The sequence below is a fragment of the Engraulis encrasicolus genome, chromosome 24, assembly GCF_034702125.1.
Source record: "Engraulis encrasicolus isolate BLACKSEA-1 chromosome 24, IST_EnEncr_1.0, whole genome shotgun sequence".
In the NCBI taxonomy this organism is placed as follows: Eukaryota; Metazoa; Chordata; class Actinopteri; order Clupeiformes; family Engraulidae; genus Engraulis; species Engraulis encrasicolus.
The window spans coordinates 7,552,838-7,572,176 of NC_085880.1; the positions used below are offsets into that span (position 1 = coordinate 7,552,838).

At 44.5% G+C, this 19,339-nt stretch overlaps 2 protein-coding genes across 2 annotated transcripts in view; one reads left to right on the forward strand and one right to left on the reverse strand.

Annotated features, from left to right (window-relative positions):
- LOC134441434 (kynurenine 3-monooxygenase) overlaps positions 1 to 1,339 on the forward strand; it is a 42,083-nt gene extending 40,744 nt beyond the window's left edge. The window contains exon 15 of the mRNA XM_063191744.1: positions 78 to 1,339. Within this exon, the coding sequence (XP_063047814.1) occupies positions 78 to 218 (141 nt within the window). The 3' untranslated portion in view covers positions 219 to 1,339. The remainder of the gene's footprint in view (positions 1 to 77) is intronic.
- Positions 634 to 19,339, reverse strand: part of opn3 (opsin 3) — a 24,093-nt gene continuing 5,387 nt past the window's right edge. The window contains exons 2-4 of the mRNA XM_063191745.1: positions 18,106 to 18,425; positions 8,781 to 9,032; positions 634 to 4,156 (exon numbers count right to left, since the gene is read on the reverse strand). Of these exons, the coding sequence (XP_063047815.1) occupies positions 3,890 to 4,156; positions 8,781 to 9,032; positions 18,106 to 18,425 (839 nt within the window). The 3' untranslated portion in view covers positions 634 to 3,889. The remainder of the gene's footprint in view (positions 4,157 to 8,780; positions 9,033 to 18,105; positions 18,426 to 19,339) is intronic.

Here is a 19,339-nt window from a genome sequence, read left to right on the forward strand (position 1 = left end):
CCAGAGGTTGTCTAATACAGCATGGGATACGTACAGACAGTACTACATCTAAGTGGTTCATTACTGTGTCTTTGCAGGTGATAGGCAGAGGCCTGTGGATGTGTGGAGTGGCCTCCGTGGCCGGGGGCTCGTACATGCTCGTGAAGCATCCTCCCAAGAATGCCATGGTCCTCCTGGAACAGCTGTGGAACCGCGCCATGGAACACAAGTGGTTCTAAGAAGACTGGAACACCAGGCGGGGGCTGCTGCTTTCTTAAAATAAACATACAGTACTCCAGTCCCATTCCCTGAGGTGTCAGTCCTGGCTTCCGAGAGTAAAAAAACACCCTGCCGCATATTTCATTCAACCGTGTTCTATTCCAACTGATCTTAATGAGCTAAGGAATCATCTGAAAGGCAAACTGTGTGAATTTGTGAAATTGCCTCTGCTACGTCTGTGAGGTTTCTCATTCATCCAGATTATACTAGGTCTCAAATTAGCCAAGCTGTGAGCCACAAAAGCATATTTTTTTTAGCTAGAAAAGCGCTTTTTATTCAGTCCGGCTTGTGTTCTGTCTGCACCTTCTGTGCGAACTGCGTCAAAGGCACGATTATGTATGTACGATCGGTAGCAGGTGTTTTTACCTTCGGAAACTGGGATTGACACTTCTGACCATTGCAATGCCGTCCTCTTTTATTGTGCTTCCCCTCCTCCGTGTCCCAAGAGCTTCTCCTCAGAGTCCCCTCTGACAGACATGGGGGGGTAGAGGAACCGCTTCACCGCTGACCTACTTCTGAAGCGGGTATTAGAGTGGACGTATGATGAGATGCTGATTAGATCAGGGACCTGGGAGGTGCAGCCTTCGCATTGTTTGTCTTGACATGCCGGACGACCACCACCGCGTAACTCAATCCAAGATAATTAAACATCACAATTCATTTACACACGCGGCATTCACACCGGACTAGTAGGTCAGTGTGTTAGCGTGCTGTGCACTGTATCCACCACACCAACATGTACAGACAGACAGACAGACAGACGCACGCACACGTACAAACGCGTGCGTGCACACACACGCACACACACACACACGCACACACACGTCCTTTATGGTTGTCCATATGTTAAGTGGACAGTTATAGCTACGGTGAGCCCACACGGAAATGTCTCCGCCAGTTAACCTTATCTTGGCGGTCGAGTTGATAAGATGATAATTGTGCCTATTTAATTGCCTAGATATCCCTGCATATGGTATTTACATAATGAATGTCAAACAAAATGACAAGGAAATTGGAGTCACGAATCGGTGGACATGTGCCATTACTATTTTTAAAATAAATTTACATTTTTTTCCCTATACATGTGACTTGTGTGAGTGGCTATGGCTGTTTTTCCTCAACTTTACTGTTTTTCAAAATATGCCTTCGTTGCAAAGTGCAAATGAGCCTGTGGTTGGTAACGGTGTATTTCTGTGTGTCTGTCTGTGTTTCTGCTCACCCAGTGTGAGATGTTCTCTGCTATAATGACTACCATCAGCAGCGCGGTGGGGACACAGCTTTGTCTTATCTGTACATCCACTTTCACTATACATACTGCCCAACAGTAAAGCATATAACACAGATGAAATCACATTTACCCTTCCAGTACTGTTTTTTTTTTTTTTTTTTTTTTTTAAAAAAAAAAAACCCACTTTCTTTGCTTTTACAGCAATCAATCACCTGCTTGGCTCCATTAAAGCTGGCATTTACGCACCATCTTCCCCAGAATAAAATAGATTGCAATTGGCACGTGTTCAATTTGTCCACCAAGGCTCGGCATCATAACACATCGCAGCTGTGAAAAGCACCTGACATTTACCACCAGCTTTGAGAAATTGGCAGTTACTTATTTCCATAAACGTCTGTCTCCGTCGGAAGTGTTGACGAAAAGGGGGAAACAGGTCAAAAGTCAAAAGTCAATAGACAGCCATGTTAAAAATCTTAAAATATGATATCTTTATTTGATCTGTACATTGTTAAGAGTGGTGAACAACAACATAAGAACAAGTGATGTTCAAGCCTATCAGTCACACAGCCGTGATATATTCTTTGTGCCATACGCTTAAAAAAAATAAAGGTGCTTAAAAATGTTCTTCACATCTACAATGGATGGTTTCATGTTGTGTGAAATTTTCATATTATTTTTTTCCTTTGATGCCTTTGATACGTTTTGTAATTTCAGGGCAAAAAGGTTCTTCAGATTGTTCCTTGGTGGCATTGCTGTGAAGAACTATAACTGGCTCTATTTTTTCTTAATAATGTGTAACTCTCTAACCTAACCAACAACACCAATACTGCATACAATGATCCATTGAATACATTACATTTTCAGTCAGTTCTAAGGTTTCCATTCCACTTAAAATGTTTGACATTTGAGACTTCATCCCCCATTATCATTCAATATTTTCTACGGGATCACAAGCTACTGGTGTTGGGGACTTTTGTGACATTTCTCTCATGACCACCAGTTGAATGAAATAATGAATCAATATAAATGTATATTAAGGAGATGCAAACCACACCACAGTATTAATAGACCATGTTTTAAAAGGTTAATGCACTTTTCAAGTGTTTATCTATGTGAGATTTACAAAACCTGAATGTGCTGGAGGCAAACTGTTCTCCAGTTGTCCTTTTGCATGTGTGCATATGTCACCAACTTGGATGGAAACTAACAGACATCTACTGGAATTAATAGGCTTTCTTTCATGTGGTGCGAGACAACAAAAATAAACGTAAGATCAATCACATCAAACTGTGTATTTACAGAGATTTACATTTACATTCGGTGCTAGTATGTACACAAGAAGGTAGAAAGGAACCATTTCCACTGGTGCTACAGATCTGTAGTAGATTGATATGTATTGTATAGTAGTAGTTGTCATACGATATGAAGATACCTGAATTTGAGCTGGTCTTCAGACTGCTGGCCCCAGATCAGTGGTGGGCAACCTGGATTCGTTTCATATAAACCAGTAGCCAGGCCGTGCCCTCCTAGTGACGCAACAGCTTCAGCGTCAACTACCAGTCAGGTCAAGAGCAATGCAAGTACTTTGTGAGTTCCTGCAAATACGGGAACTCCTCCCAATTTGTTGGGAAGTAAACAATCATTAGCAAACCAAGGGAGGCCATTTGGGAAATGCTGTCTGGGAAATGTTAATTGTTATGCTCTTGGTCAGACCAAGTCTCGGAGAGATTTGAAAGTCGATGATAATCAGGCTAATAAACCAGTGCCACATCTTCCCAATGATCTGGTTTTGCCTGTTCAATTTAACCAGGTGAGCATTCAAACACCTGGTTGATTTGGACAGGTAAAAAACTGGCAGGACTGGACTGGGGGAGAAATAGGACCCGGGCACTTTTGGCTTAAAGGGGCCCCTGTTAATTAGAAGCGCACAACTGACTCACTGGTGGGCCCCACATACTTGTGGGCCACTATTTTCAGAAATGAAAATGCCTGGTATGCCAGATGGCCAGTCCAGCCCCAAAAACTGGTGATTTTGGAATATGTGTCACTGGATTGTGGCTAAGGAATCCAGGTAACTCATCACTGCCACGGATATGTGTAGAAGTTCTGCTGTGCCCAGGTGTGCATAGCTTAGGTATGCACAGGAGAGGTTTCACACAGTTGAGCTGTATGCATCAGTGCAGCTCCCCAGACTGGAAGAGTGAGTTGCAGTTTGTGCCAAACAGTTTTTTGAGTGTTGTGCTTCTGTTTTTCTTTGCATGTTATCTTGAGCGCGCTCACGCGTGCATGTGTGTGTGTGTGTGTGTGTGTGTGTGTGTACAGTATGTGTGTGTACTATGTGTACTGTATGTGTGTGCAACCACACGTCTGTGTCCGTAGCCCGTACCCACTGCTCCAGTGCGCTCACAGTGGTCGCACCTGTATGACGTTGATCTCTGCGGTGCTCTCGCAGTTGGACTGCACATCGAGCGGCTGCGTGTCGTGACTGGCAATGATGAAGACGATGGAGGAAGAGGAGAAGGTCACCCTCTTCTTGGGCCGGTCGGGGCGGCCGTGAGACACCACGATGGGGCGTATGGGGCGTTCCTTACTGGCCAGCGGCCGCTCCTTGATGCTGTGCTGCAGGCGCACCAGCCGGGAGCAGAGCAGCTGCAGCAGACACCGCCGGAACTGAGGGGTGGAGAACAGTGGAGAGGAGATACTTTAAATCAGTGATTGTCAACCTTTTTTGAGTAAACGCCCCCCCCACGGACCTCATCATAAGCATTCCAGCGCCCCCTGACCTGATCATAAGCCTGCCAATGTCCCCATTAGCATTAAATGATAAAATGGACTAATGCCCCCCAATAGCAGCTAAGCACCGCCCCATCGCAGCTGTATTCTTCTCAACGCCCCCCTCGAGCTCCCCAATGCCCCCTGGGGGGCTGTAGAGCTCCCGTTGAGAAACACTACTTAAAATGAAGAGCTTTGTTGCAAAATTAGGCTACATATATCCACTTTGAGCATTTAGGGAAATTTACATTTTTGTGTTGAGCATTGCATTGCATTGCATTACAAAATGCATTCTATATAGGCCAAGGTTTAAAAAGTATTTGAATGACAAGAATTCACATAGATGAAATTATGTCAAGACAGTCATTTCCAATAATAATGCAAAAGTTTTAAAAAATGCTGTTCATGTCATTTTTCAATGAAACTGTTCAAAAATACTGACGGACGTTAAGCAGTCCGATAGTAGCAGACCCCAATGGAACTGGGGGTGGAGAAGAAAGAAGTGGAGCAGATACGAAAGAAGTAGAGCAGATACTTCATGAATACTGAAGCAAACTAAACGGTCACATAGTAGCAGACACTGCCGGAGCTGGGGGTGGAGAACAGAGGACAGCGGAGATGCTTTATTTATCCTGAAGGATGTTAGGTTGTCCCATAGCAGCAAGCAGCATTGAAACCGCATTACACAAGGACAGCAGGGAGGAGGGGTAATAATACTATGCAATACTACACTCCAATAAGGAGAAAAAAGAAGCGGAGGAATGAGTATGACGAGCAAGGAGGAGGAGGAAGAGGAGTAGAAGAAGAGGAAGGAGGAGGAGGAGGAGAAAAAAACGAAAATGACTGAATATGAAATTTTAATGAATTTCACGGTGAATTATGTAATCACTGTCTCCCAACATCACTTCATGTGCAATTGCAAATGCAAAGGAACAACATTATTTCTTCATCTTTTTTTATTATTTTGTGTGGATTGTTTCCCTTTCATGTGCGTCATGTGAAACCAGTCTATTACTAAGGGGGGAAAGATGAGAAAACCCATTTATTCCAAGCTCACGCTGCAATGCTGCAAAGCTGCAAAGTTCATAGTCACATATAGTAACCTAACCTTTAACATACGTATATTGCACACACACACACACACACACACACACACACACACACACACACACACACACACACACACACACACACACACACACACACACACACACACACACACACACACACACACACATATTATTGTTATCATTGGACAGATATGGGCAATCCGGTTTCAGATAATGAATAAAAAAATAGACTTTCATTCATCATTTTCACAGCTATTTCCATTTTAAGCCAATTTATCAGACTACTGAATGTGTTGTTAGGACTCACACCTCATGATGCATGTGCTATACACCTGCTTGTCTAATATGCGTCCAGGTTTATTAAGCGGGCTTGCGGAGCAAGGACCATGCAGAGCATGGCCCTTGCAGAGCAAGGCCCGATTATTAAGCGGGCTTGCGGAGCAAGGACCATGCAGAGCATGGCCCTTGCAGAGCAAGGCCCGATTATAGTAATCTCTAAGTCCTGTTTCTTATTATTATTGGTCTTGTGCAGGGCAGCAGCAAAATAGAAAATGGATCTCCGCCTAGGCCTTTCGAGATAGAGACACCGTTCAAACACTAAAACGACCGGCTCGGCTTGGAGATCGCGTTTCGTTATAGGCTTCTCCGTGTCTCTTGTCGTTTTCCCGTTTTTGGCGATTTAGTGAAAGCCTGGGTCCCCATTGGAAACAGTGGTGGAACCTCCATGAACCAAGGTTCCGCCACTCTAGAGATTAGAGTGTAGGAGGCTTTTTCGGTCATAAAACATCAACACTTTCACCTAGAAGTTTAGTTGACGCGTTGTTAGCGAGCTCTATGGGATGTCTCCAAATTGTGAAAGTTTCATCTCCCAACTCCCAATACTTTTTAAATGGCAGGTTTGTAAAAAAGACAGACCTGGCTCTATGGAGAATCCCAGTCTTTGGAAAAGTGCATTTTTCAAGAGATCAGCGCATGTCCCACACGGAGGTCCATTTGTGCCTGAAAAATTTAACCTATAAACTTCATTCAAAGACTGTTAGAGACATCACAAGCATGACTCCGATCTGTGAAAAGGACACGTGCCAACTCCTTTTAGTTTTTTTTACAACGATGTTGTAAAGACAAAAAACTCATTCTCATTTTCTCCCCTGTTAAAGGCTCAATACTAACTGTCTTTCAGTCAATCACAACAGGTGCAGCCAGTGAAGGATTCCATTTCAACTGCCACTGTCTCAAGATTCCATTCTTAACGAGCAGGTGCGAGCAAGCATTCTAGAAGTCCATTGTTCAGCTCTGCAATGCAATGTAATATAGTCTTGCTGGACTATGCATGACAATTAACTGCTTGGCTTAGTGGTAATGCATGCTGCTGCATTAGATTGGAGGTTGAGGGTTCGAAACCCACATGAAGCAATGTTGATTTTCTAAATTATATCATATGCAGCGTTCCTTGGCCGACTTAAAATGCCATACATGTATATCATTTAGTATGGATGGCAAATGTGCTGAATTACAGATATTGAGGTTGGGGGTTCGAAACCCAGTCAAAGCCATGTTGATTTTCAAAATTACATCATATGCAGTGTTCCTTGGCCAACTTAAAGTGCCATGTATGTCATTTAGTATGCATGGCAAATGTGCTGGATTACAGATATGGAGGTTGGGGGTTCGAATCCCAGTCAAAGCCATGTTGATTTTTCAAAAGTATATCATATGCAGTGTTCCTTGGCCAACTTAAAATGCCATGTATGTCATTTAGTATGAATGGCAAATGTGCTGAATTAGGGATATGGGGGTTGGAGGTTCGAACCCCAGTCGAAGCCATGTTGATTTCCAAAATGATATCATATGCAGTGTTCCTTAGCCAACTTCAAATATCATGTATCGTATGTCATTTAATATCAATGGCAAAGGGGTTGGATTACAGATATGGAGGTTGTGAGTTCTAATCCCGCTCGAAGCCATGTCGATTTTCAAAATTATATCATATGCAGTGTTCCTTAGCCAACTTAAAATACCATGTATGTCATTTAGTATATCCCCAAAACGCAGAGCTACAGCACTTTCAAGATGGCTGAATCCAAGATGGCTGAATTGTTTGGCCCATAACTTCTGACTGGGTGGATGGATTTTTCCCAACATTTCTTTTAGCTTTGTTTTCTCAATAGTACTTTTTTTTCATCTCTGCCCCAAAAGGCAAGCCCGCTTCCAGCATTTTCTGTGAGAATGCATTTCTAGTTGAATATTATAGTCTAGTATATTAGGTGTGTATATCATTGCATATGGTGTATATTTTTATTGGGCCATTGCATGAATACTGTTACATGCCTTGGTAATGTACAAAAAGCTGTATACCAAAATGGATATCAGATACAAGCTAATCATTTTACAGTTGCATGGCTGTTGAGATGGATGCTCAAGAAGGTGTGTGTGTGTGAGTGTGTGTGTGTGTGTGTGTGTGTGTGTGTGTGTGTGTGTGTGTGTGTGTGTGTGTGTGTGTGTGTGTGTGTGTGTGTGTGTGTGTGTGTGCGTGTGTGTGTGCGCGTGCGTACTGTATACATGCACACACCTGCATTAAGGCCCAGGATATGCTTGCAGCAGGATACGCGTATGCATGCAATTTCACACCATGCATATTTTGTCAATTTTGCAGAGATATCTGGCACATGGTATGCATATGCATGCGAACGGTCCAGTAATGACACAAGTGCAAGGAGCAATCTTCCGAACCTGCATGCTGAGGTCGAGCCCTATCTCACGCCTTTCGTAAAGTCTTCACGAAAAAAATAGATACATTTTCGTGGTGCATTCACGTTATTGCCCGTTTTTCGTGGTAGGGCAACGAAACGCTGCCTATTCACTTGAATTGCCCCACTGCTGCTATGGTTACCCAAGCGTCTGCAGGGGCGGGGAGGGGGTGCTGACAGAACACTGCTGATACACTCGGGACTCACTAATTCGACGCCCTTTCGGTACTTACGCCTTATGTCCCCTAAACCTAAACCTAAACCTAACCCTAACCTTAACCCTACTTAACCCTACTTAACCCTAAACCTAACCCTAACCCTAACCTTGACCCTAAACCTAACCCTAAATTGCTTGTTTGAAATGTTTGATTACCATGTGACGGTAGGCTACCGAAAGGGCATCAAACTAGTGGGTCGCTAGGCAACAGTCGGGCAATGCAAGTGAATAGGCAGCGTTTCGTTGCCCTACCACGAAAAACGGGCAATAACGTGAATGCACCACGAAAATTAATCTATTTTTTTCGTGAATACTTCACGAAATGAGTGAGATACGGTTGTGAGGTCACATGGAGTCAAACAATATGTAGGCCTACACATCTGAAAACATGTGTGTGTGTGTGTGTGTGTGTGCATGTGTATCCATATGCATGTGTATGTGTGCACATCTGTGCGCAGCATGTCTATATGTTGGGTTATGCTACGCACCTTTCTGCTCATGAAGATGTATATGAGAGGGTTGTAGGCGGTGCTGGACTTGGCGAAGAAGGAAGGTATGATGGCCAGCGTGGGCGAGACCATGCTCTTCTTGCCAAAGGCCTCCAGCATGGAGACCACGGCGTACGGCGTCCAGCACACCAGGAAGCAGGAGATCATCAGCAGGAACATCACCGCCACCTTCTTCTCGTAGCGCAGGATGCGGATGATCTGTACCGTCTGAAGGTCCTGGATGGAGCGCAGCTGCCAGAGGAAAGAACAAGGAACATTTGTCAAAAGGGTTTAGGTTGTAAGCAACTGGACTGTTATTTGAAGCTTTGACAATAGTGGTGTTGACCTCTGCACCCCCTGAAGTTCATGGATCAAGCACAGGACTGATTATTAAGAACAATAAGGGGTCTTACACACCAGGGCGGTAAAGCGTCGCGGAACGGCCGCGTTTTTTACCGCCGTCGGTGAAAATACATTGAAACATATCTGTCCTTACACACCAACCGGCGGTAGTCGAGCGTCAGCGGCGCGGGAGCCGGCTCCGCGCCACGCTGCATTTGGAAAATAGAACTCGAGCGTATTTTTCACGCCGGCGACCGGCGGTGTCTCATTCAAATGAATGGCAAAGTAGCATGCTAGCTTTGGCTGTGGGGAAGGTTTTGAATAGGACTGGCCGCGCACGCCGACGCTGTCAGTGTGAAAGGCAGAGAAAAACACGGCAGCCAAAACTAAGCAGAAAGACCGCGTTCGTCCCGGGACCGTTCCGTTCCGCCTTGGTATGTTTTGGCCCTAACATGGGTAGTTCTTTGGTTGGTTCTTGGTTCTTGTTGATCGTGTTGTAGACAGCAGGAGGGCTTTTTGGAGCTTGAAAAATAGGAGGCCTATATATTAGTAAATAGTGTTAAATGGGCACTAGGTAGGATGACATCATTTGCGCGGTGCTCGTGGCATGCCTGTCTCAAAAGCTGCACTGTAATGAAAAAATGCTGTTCAAATAAACTTGTTGTGCGACTGTTTTTCATCACGAAATGTCAGCAGTTGATACAAATCTGAATACGGTATGTATAGCGTGTTTCCCACGACACTCCTTCGGACCGCTCTGTCAAAAAGTTGCATTCGGGGTTTTCTGACAGCAGACCATGGAAGTGGTCGCGAGAATCATCGTTTACTTAGTAATGATTCACATAACCATCGGCTGACTCGGGACAGTGATTAAACTTTCAATCCTACCTGGAGCCCCTTTAACATAGCAGAGGGTCCAGCTGATCTACACCATCTACAGGGGGCACCTGTAGCCTGATGGTTAGTTAGAGAGGTGGTCTTACTGTAATATCAAAAGATTGCAGGTTTGAATCCCACCCTTACGTACCTCTCCCAACACCTGCATCCATGGCTGAAGTGCCCTTAAGCAAGGCACCTAACCCCACATTGCTCCAGGGACTGTAACCAATACCCTTTACAATCACTGTAAGTCACTTTGGATAAAAGCATCAGCTTAGTGTAATGTAATGTAATGTAATGTAATGTAATGAAGAAGACCATGGATCGAGTGCAGCTTCAGAGGAAAGAGGTATAACATGAACATTGGTCAAAAGAAGTTAGGTCAAATTGGAGGTTGTGCAAATTGGGGGATGCTGAGAATCCCACACCATATGCTGTACACGACAGGCAGCTGTCTATAGATACCCAGATTCATGGCCCGTCTGGTTCATGTCCCAAGCCTAACCAATCTCTCTTGCCTCATCATCATTTCCTGTCCAACTCTCTGACTGTCCTATAACAACAAAGGCTAAAAGGCCCCTGAAATAAACTTGAATACAAACATTGGGGTAGATTTATATAGGGACGGTGACTACTAATATTTGACGATCACAACTAATATTTGAGGAATACAAAATAGTATCTACCAATGTTTGTCATTCTATTTTAATATACCAAAAATCTACATTTAGTAATTTAATATTTCACCATAATTAGCAGTGATAGCATTGCATAAGTTGTAATGTCCCTACCAAACCTTTGACCAAATCTACGCCCTTGAATATAAATAGCTTAGTTGTTGGAAACAGGGTCAGTTCAATCAGGTGGTTGGGACAGAAAAGTACAAAAAAAGGGCATATTGGGTTAACAGTTGAGATGGATGCCTAACTTTTGGTTAAGGTTTTTTTTTTTTTTTTTTTTTAAAGGTGAACTCTAACATGACAGTATGTAGTCCATTTGGCTGGATGGATAGATGGATATTTACAGCATGCCAAAAAATAAATTCATAAACTAAAAATGCAGCCTTGAGTGGTTTGCTAAAGGGAAAGCCCTTCATTCACCCTGCAGCAGAACATATGGATTTTCAGCGCAAACTATGACAAATGGTGAGAGCCGAGACCAGACCACTCTGCTTGGACCTGACAGCATGACCTCCCTTACCGAAATGATCTGTCAGGGTTCTCGGCCTGCTCTGAGTGCGGTGTACAAATCATTGCAATGGCTCCCCCGTCATGATTTAGTGAACAATAAAATAGGTTCTGAGTGGTGCCCTACAGTGTGTGGTGTGGTTAAGTCTGTGTGTAATGGACTAGTGCGTTCTGATTGCTTAGCCATGGGTCTTGCTTCATTGTGCTTTGACTACAGCAGCACATGTGAGATAGAGATAAGAGTGAGAGCACTACAGCATCACATGCACATCACACCTGAGTGAGAGCCTCACGTGACCTTCATCGACCTTCAAGTGTTTTATTCACTGAACCAGGCATATAGCAAAAAACTATGCTGCCACATAAAAAAACTAGAAATGCACTCAGAGAGTGCAGACCTCTACCAAGGAAGCTATTTGATGGAACGTTTGATTATGTAACACCCTAATTTTCAAGCCTTTCTGCTTTGTATATTTGTGGAGTAAGAGTCAAAATTCGCCCTAATGTGTGTAAGTCACGTTGCCTACAACTAAATTCATTGGATAACATAACATGGATCAATAATCTTCACAGACGTATGGCAAATAAAACAAAACAATATGGTTCAGGAATTTAAAAATAACATGAAAATGCACTGTAAATACACAGCAGGCATGCAGCTCGGTGGCTATGCAGACATTAGTGTGAGTTCACCTTGCCCAAGGCCCTGACTCTGGCGTGGAGAAACCTGCCAAACATAGTATGCACATGGGCCATTTGAAGGGCACAGTTAGTCACAGCCATTATCATGCCCTCATGCACATGGTAGTGTTCACCAATGCACCTGAGGTAGTCTCTTAGGAGCTGTTTGGTTATTGGGTTGCTTAATGAGACACTTAGGGATGCGTTTAAGGATGCTTAATGGTTACGTTGTTGACAAAAAACCCATTTATCTAGACTTGAAGGTGCCGAATTGAACCGATTAGGATACAGAAATCTGTCATTTTTGGCGATCATTTCAACCCTTGCAGCTGCAGCAGTGTCACCATTCACTTTCCCAACGCTCAGTCATGTTATCCCATTAAATAACTGCGATACATCATACCTTTGGCCCATTTCAACCTTTCATTCGTTTAATTATCCCCTCATTTTCCCAGCCATTATTGCTTCCATTAGCACGCTCCTTCGTTCTGTTTGCAGCAATCATTTACTCCTGTCAATTTCCACAGCCGGTGCTTAAATGGCACTGACAGAGAGACACCCACTCATCTGATACACAGTCAATGGCTTACACAACATCCAGAGTGAGTCATAATTAACATTGATTAGGGTGTCAAAATGTCAGACAATGATCAAATAATCATCTACAAAAAATAAACCACCTACCCAAGTCTTGTAATTAGGGCACACTATCTGGTCTGTTACTGCCTCTATATACAGTACATGAATGTTTCAATTTATAGGCCAGTTCTTATGTTATGACACCAAATTACTGTGAATGTGCAGCTGATAGGCTTTTATCATATAATGTGACAAAAAAGAATGGCACACAGAACCACATATCCTTCTGTTTGAGATTCCCTAATCTGGAAAGAAATCACATTTGCCTTATAATTTGAGACAAACTGTATTCTACACGGTCAAAAACTGACTGCTGAGTTTTAATACAATATCCTTGCTTCCTTGCTCTGAAAAAATAAAATAATAATCGTTAATTGTTTTATTCTCCTATTCTCCTATTCTTGACTTGATGCGTGGTAGTCGCCAGATATAGCAGCACAGTAGTGCCCAGTGTGTATGTTTGGTATTCTGGACAGGTATCTAGTACCATTGTTTGGCACAGACAGACCATTTTTGTATGGTTTTTCGAAACCACCAGCCTGCCAAGTGCAGTGTGTTGTGTTGTGCTGTGCTGTGTTTTTGCTGCGTGTATGTGTGCATCGTTGAGTATGTTGAGTTGTATTTTTGCTGTGTGTACGTGTGCATGTGTGTATGTGCGTTCAGTGTGTTGTGCTGTGTTGTACTGTGTTTGTGCTGTGTGTGTGTGTGTTCAATGTGTTGGGTGTGCGGTGGGTGTATGTGTGTGTGTGGGTTCAGTGTGTTGTGCTGTGTTTGTGCTGTGTGTGTGCGATCAGTGTGCTGGGTTTGTGTGTGTGTGTGTGTGTGTGTGTGTGTGTGTGTGTGTGTGTGTGTGTGTGTGTGTGTGTGTGTGTGTTCAGTGTGCTGGGTGTTTGGTGTGTGTGTGTGTGTGTGTGTGTGTGTGTGTGTGTGTGTGTGTGTGTGTGTGTGTTCTGTGCTGTGTGTGTGTGTGTGTGTGTGTGTGTGTGTGTGTGTGTGTGTGTGTGTGTGTGTGTGTGTGTGTTCTGTGCTGTGTGTGTGTGTGTGTGTGCGCACGCGTGCGTGCGCAGGTGTGAGCGTTTAGTGTGCTGGGCGTGCGGTGGGTGTACAGAAGTGGACGGATGATGACTCAGAGCTCTTGGGCAGTCAGCTGTGGGCTGTGGAGCTGAGGGCTGTGGAGTCAGGAGTGTGTGTGTCCGTGCGTGCGTGCGTGTGTGTGCACGAAGGTGTGTGTGTGTGTGTGTGTGTGTGCACGAAGGTGTGTGTGTGCATGAAGGTGTGTGTGTGTGTTTATATGTGATATGTGTGCAGTGGGGGGTTAGGGTGAGATGAGGTGGGGTGAGGTGGGGTGGGGTGGGGGTGGTACAGATAGGCTGGCCACAGAGCATAGTGCTGCGGCTTGTAGTGTGGCGAGCGAGCGAGTGAATGTGATGGTGGCTTACTTCCTGAATGGCGTAAATACTTAACAAGGCTCTGGCGGCTTAGTGCAGGCACCGTATCGGACATCTGGGGCTGAGAGTTAGCCCACGCATCAAAAACACTCACGGTTACAAATACACACACGCGCACACACACACACACACACACACACACACACACACACACACACACACACACACACACAGAGACTCTCTCTCTCTCTCTCGCACGCACGCACGCATACACGCGCCCCCGCATGCACACGCACACACACACACATACAAACACACACACACCATCCCCTTTCTACACTTCACTCAAACTAAGCAAAACTCAGACAAAAGCCTTCACACACAAACATACAAATGAAAGGGGACAATGTGTGTGTGTGTGTGTGTGTGTGTCTGTGCTCGTGCATGCATGTGTGCATGTATGTGTGCATGTGTCCGTGTGTGTGTGTGTGTGTGTGTGTGTGTGTGTGTGCTCGTGTGTGTATGTGTGTGTATGGGAGACTAACTATAGCCTAGTGCTGAGTGAGCCCCTGGATATGCCCCAGCTGTCCAGTCTTGGCTCCAGAGGGCCTGCAGACCTCTCCTCTCCTCTCCTCTCCTCTCCTCTCCCCTCCTCTCATCTCCTCTCCTCTCCTCTCCTCCTTTCTCCTCTCCTCCTCTCCGCTTCTCTCCTCTCCTCATCAGGCTCCACTGGTCACTACACAGATGATAACATCAACACAACACAACACAGCCCTGGCCAGCGCTCCATGCTCCATGGAAAAAGCCTGCACTGTTGGTGGACACTGGCTTTGATTTACATTCACCAGCGCAGGGGTCCCCAAACTTTTTTCTGCTGGGACCCCCTTTTGGATGTAAGAGTATTCTCATAACCTCCCGATCCCATATTCCAACACCGAACATTTTTGTCCCTTACTATTGGTAAATTTACAAAATTGTTATATATCATGAAAGCATAATATTCAATCCCTTCTCTCCTCGACTGTACCTCTGTGACCCCATTGGGGGTCCCTCCCCTTAGTTTGGGAACCACTACATTAACAGATGCATTGTGAGCCTGTTTCAATCTGTAAAGAAAACAAACAGTGGTCACAGCTGTAATGTTGTTCGTGTGGCTTTCTCCTGACCCATTTACTGTATGGGGTGGTCACGACACAGTGCAGACTGGTATAAATAAATTAAATATGTGTTTTTATCAGCGTCTGTAAATGCCACACTGTACTTTTTCTTGTTTTCTTTTCTATGTCTATGTCTATGTCTATGTCTATGTCTATGTCTATGTCTATGTCTATGTCTATGTCTGCATGGGAAAGTAAGAAATGTAATTTCAATTCTTTGTATGACCAGCGCATGTAAAGAAATTGACAATAAAGCCTACTTGACTTGACTTGTCTTTTTCTGTCTTCCCCTCCATTTTCACACATAAGCCCAACCACCAGCCTCATTTTGAACTCCAACGCAATAACACTTGATCCTTCAGCTGCATTTCTGAAGCTTAATCCTCCTCTCCATGCTGTGTATTGGCGGTGACAAATGGCGAGTTCAAAGCATGTCATACCTTATCAAGCACCGCATCTCTATGCATGTGACAGCCAATATCCGTGTGTGTGTGCGTGCGCGCGCGCGTGTGTGTGTATGTGTGTGTGTGTGTGTGTGTGTGTGTGTGTGTGTGTGTGTGTGTGTGTGTGTGTGTGTGTGTGTGTGTGTGTGTGCAGTCCACTGACCTAGCAGCCAACTCCGTGATCAACTGCTATTCACAATCCCAATCACTTGATTTAAACGTTGTGAACAATACCAAAAAATTACATCTGAGCGCTTGCTTTGGTTATACAGTACTCTTGTAGCCAAGTGTGTGAGGGCAAGGGTGGATCTAGCCACTTTGGGGCCCTGGGCAAAATATAATCATGGGGCCCTAAATATTCTTTTAACACGTCACCAATTGGCATGGAAGGAGCGAGGGTGCTATTTTAGTGTTTTGTCTCATATACGTATATCTTGGATTACTTTACACAGGTGACAAATAAAAACGACTGGTGTGACAGTTAGGGGCCCCTATGGAGGGCAGATTTGGTCAGGGCCCAAGGCAATTGCCTAGGTTTGCCTAAAGTTCGCCTCTGTGTGAGAGACAAGAGCCAAACTCCTTGGGATGACAGAGAGAGCAGTTACTGCAATACAGCAAAGGCACTCCATCGCAAGTCTAAACTGTTTCGGGAAATTCTGAATGTTTCCTAGAATTGGCCTTAGTGGCATGTATCTTTCTCACTTTTGTGAGGTTAGTCTGGATCATGCTCTTTATCGCATGTTTAGATAAAACTAGCATTTAAGACATGGCAAAAATGTATTTGTGTCTGGCTATGTGCACTTACTGAGGACTCTGTGTTTTGTCATCGATGGTTGGCGGTGGTTAGTTTCTCTCTCTCTCTCTCTCTCTCTCTCTCTCTCTCTCTCTCTCTCTCTCTCTCTCTCTCTCTCTGCCTCTCTCTTTCTCTCTCTCTCTCTCTCTCTCTCTCTCTCTCTCTCTGCCTCTCTCTTTCTCTGTCTCTCTCTCTGTCTTTCCCTTTCTCAACATGTTTGCTTACAGTAACATCATGTTCCCTACTTAACTAATAACTGAAAACTACTCTAGTTAACTGATACCTAGCCTAATAACTAATGCTTACTAATACACTGATGCTTTCACACCTTTCTGTTTGTTAACTAATTCACATTATACATGGGCTCTAAATTTTTGTTTTCTCCTGGCTGCACGACACCAGCTGTGCACAACTCAACCTCTGATTGTTGGAAACCGCTGTCGGTCAAAAAATTTAGCTCACGTGGTTGGCTGCCAGTGTCTTGCCCCTCCTCACAGTCACAACATCTAAATCATTTATAAACACGGTGAACCCATGTATAGAGGAAGTGACTCATCTTCAACGGGCATGCAAGCTGAGCCTGAAATACAGCTGCAAGGCACACTGGATTAAACAATAATTAACAGGTCCATGTGTGTGTGTGTGAGGGGTGTGGTGTGTGTGTGTGTGTGTGTGTGTGTGTGTGTGTGTGTGTGTGTGTGTGTGTGTGTGTGTGTGTGTGTGTGTGTGTGTGTGTGTGTGTGTGTGTGTGTGTGTCTGTGTGTGTTATTCACTCAATCAAAACAAAAAACATTGCTCAATTTGAGCTTGCTTCAATCACTTGCTGAAAGCATCTAACATCTTACGTGTAATTAAAACTCATCATGTGCAATGAAGGCAAACAAAAAAATCTTCAACATTTTCTTCCATGTGTATGGTAACCATAAAAGAATGATCAAAGACAACCAAAAGCCCATCCTTACTATATGGGTGTTCACATGACATTGCATTTAAATTACATTTATCTGAGAATCTCATCCAAAGTGACAGTTATTTGCAGTGTAATGGTTACAGTAACTAGAAATGCACTCAGACAGTGAAGAATTTAGCCAAGGAAGCTGTTCGATAGAACATTTGACTAATGTTACATCCTATTTTTTTTCAAGTCTTTCTGCCTTGTATTTGTGAAAATTCGCCCTGTCCCGCAAAGGTGAAGAATGTTTTTTTTTTAATTCCGCCACAAAATGTCATCAAAATCCGTTCAGAACATTTTGAGTTATCCTGCTGACAAACAGACTACTACTACTACTACTACAACAGTAGTACTGTAGTATTAGTAGTAGCAGTAGTATTGGTATTAATCTTAAAATAATACCATAAAAAGCCCTTCTCTGCTTACCATGCGTACAGAGTAGAGGATGTGGTCATAGCAGTAGCCCATGATTATGTAATTATTATTATTATTTTCATTTCATATTACATTCATTGGTAACACTTTATTTTAGGGATACATCTATTAACACTAATACATACAATGTCCCTGTATAAGTAACTTGTAAGGCATGTACTAAGCAAAATCAAGCATTTGTTAGGCATGTATTCGCAAATGTGTTGTTCATGCACAATAAGGGATTTATTACCAATTTAACCTTAGTAAGGACCTAGTAGGCCTTAGCGTTTGCTTAGTACATGCTTTACAAGTTACTTATGCAGGCATTAACATTGTATGTATTAGTGCTTATAGATGTATTCCTAAAATAAAGTGTTACCCATTCATTTATTCCATTTTATCATTATAATCCAAAAAGAAATCCGCCACCTCTTCTCCTCTTCTTACCATTCGTACGGTGTAGAGGATATTCCCATAGCAGTAGGCCATGATGCCCACGGGCACGAAGAAGCATCCGAGCAGGAAGAGCAGGATGAAGGAGGCGTCGTTAGGGTCCTTGGAGGCCCAGTCCAGCGAGCAGCCCAGCCGGTGCACCTCCAGCGTATAGCGGTTCCAGCCCAGCAGAGGAGCCCCGGTCCAGGCTATGGAGTAGAGCCAGATGTGGGTGATGGCCCGCCAGGCCCAGGGGAAGTCCACCACCTTGGCGTGCACCACCCGGATGTAGCGCTCGTACGCCAGCGCCGAGAGGGTCATGATGGACACGATGCCTGTGGATGGCAGGGAACAGATGGGGGATAGATGAGGGAGAGAGAGGGAATCAAAGGACATGACATGGAGGACAGCGGGGGGGGGGGGGGGGGGGGGGGGGGTTGGTGGAGAGAACAGATAGGGGGTAAATGAGATGGGGCGTCAAGAGACAGCACATGGAGGACAGCGGGGATGGGGAGCGCAAAGGGACAGAGGGGGGGATGAATAGGAGATTGGGACGAGGCGCAGATGAGGGAGAGAGAGGTGGGTATGGGGGAGAGGAGATGGAGGACAGCCGGGATAGGGAGCACAACGGGACAGACGAGGGGGGTGGAGAGAAAATGGGGAACGGGGGACAGATGAGAAAAAGAGAGGGGATCAGGGGACAGGGGATGGAGGGCAGCAGGGACAGGGAGCACAAAGGACAGAGGATGGGGAATAGGAGATAGGGGACATTGTAATGAGGGACAGTGGGTAGGGGAATAGGAGATAGGGGACATTGTAATGAGGGACAGTGGGTAGGGGATTGGGGAGCCAGTGACAGACGGGGGAGAGAGGGGGAAGGCAGACAGAGGACAGGTTAGTGGACAGACACAGAGCAGTGTGACAGTCCATTAGTCCAAATACTTGTTAGGAATTGAAATGCAGCATAGTGGTTGTATGTTCCTCACTTTGTAGCTAAGCTTTAACTCAGTGGTTCTCAACCTTTTTTTGAAGAAACGCCCCCTTGTCCTCATCACAAGCCTCCCAACGCCCCTTGGACATCATAATAAGACTGACAACGTCTCCCTTTGCATTAAAAAATTAAATGGATTAATGCCCCCCAATGGCAACTAAGCACCGCTCCCTCTCAGCTGTATCCTTCTCAACGCCCCCTGGGGGGCTGTACCACCCTTGTTGAGGAACACTACTATAGCTCATAGTGCAACATGTT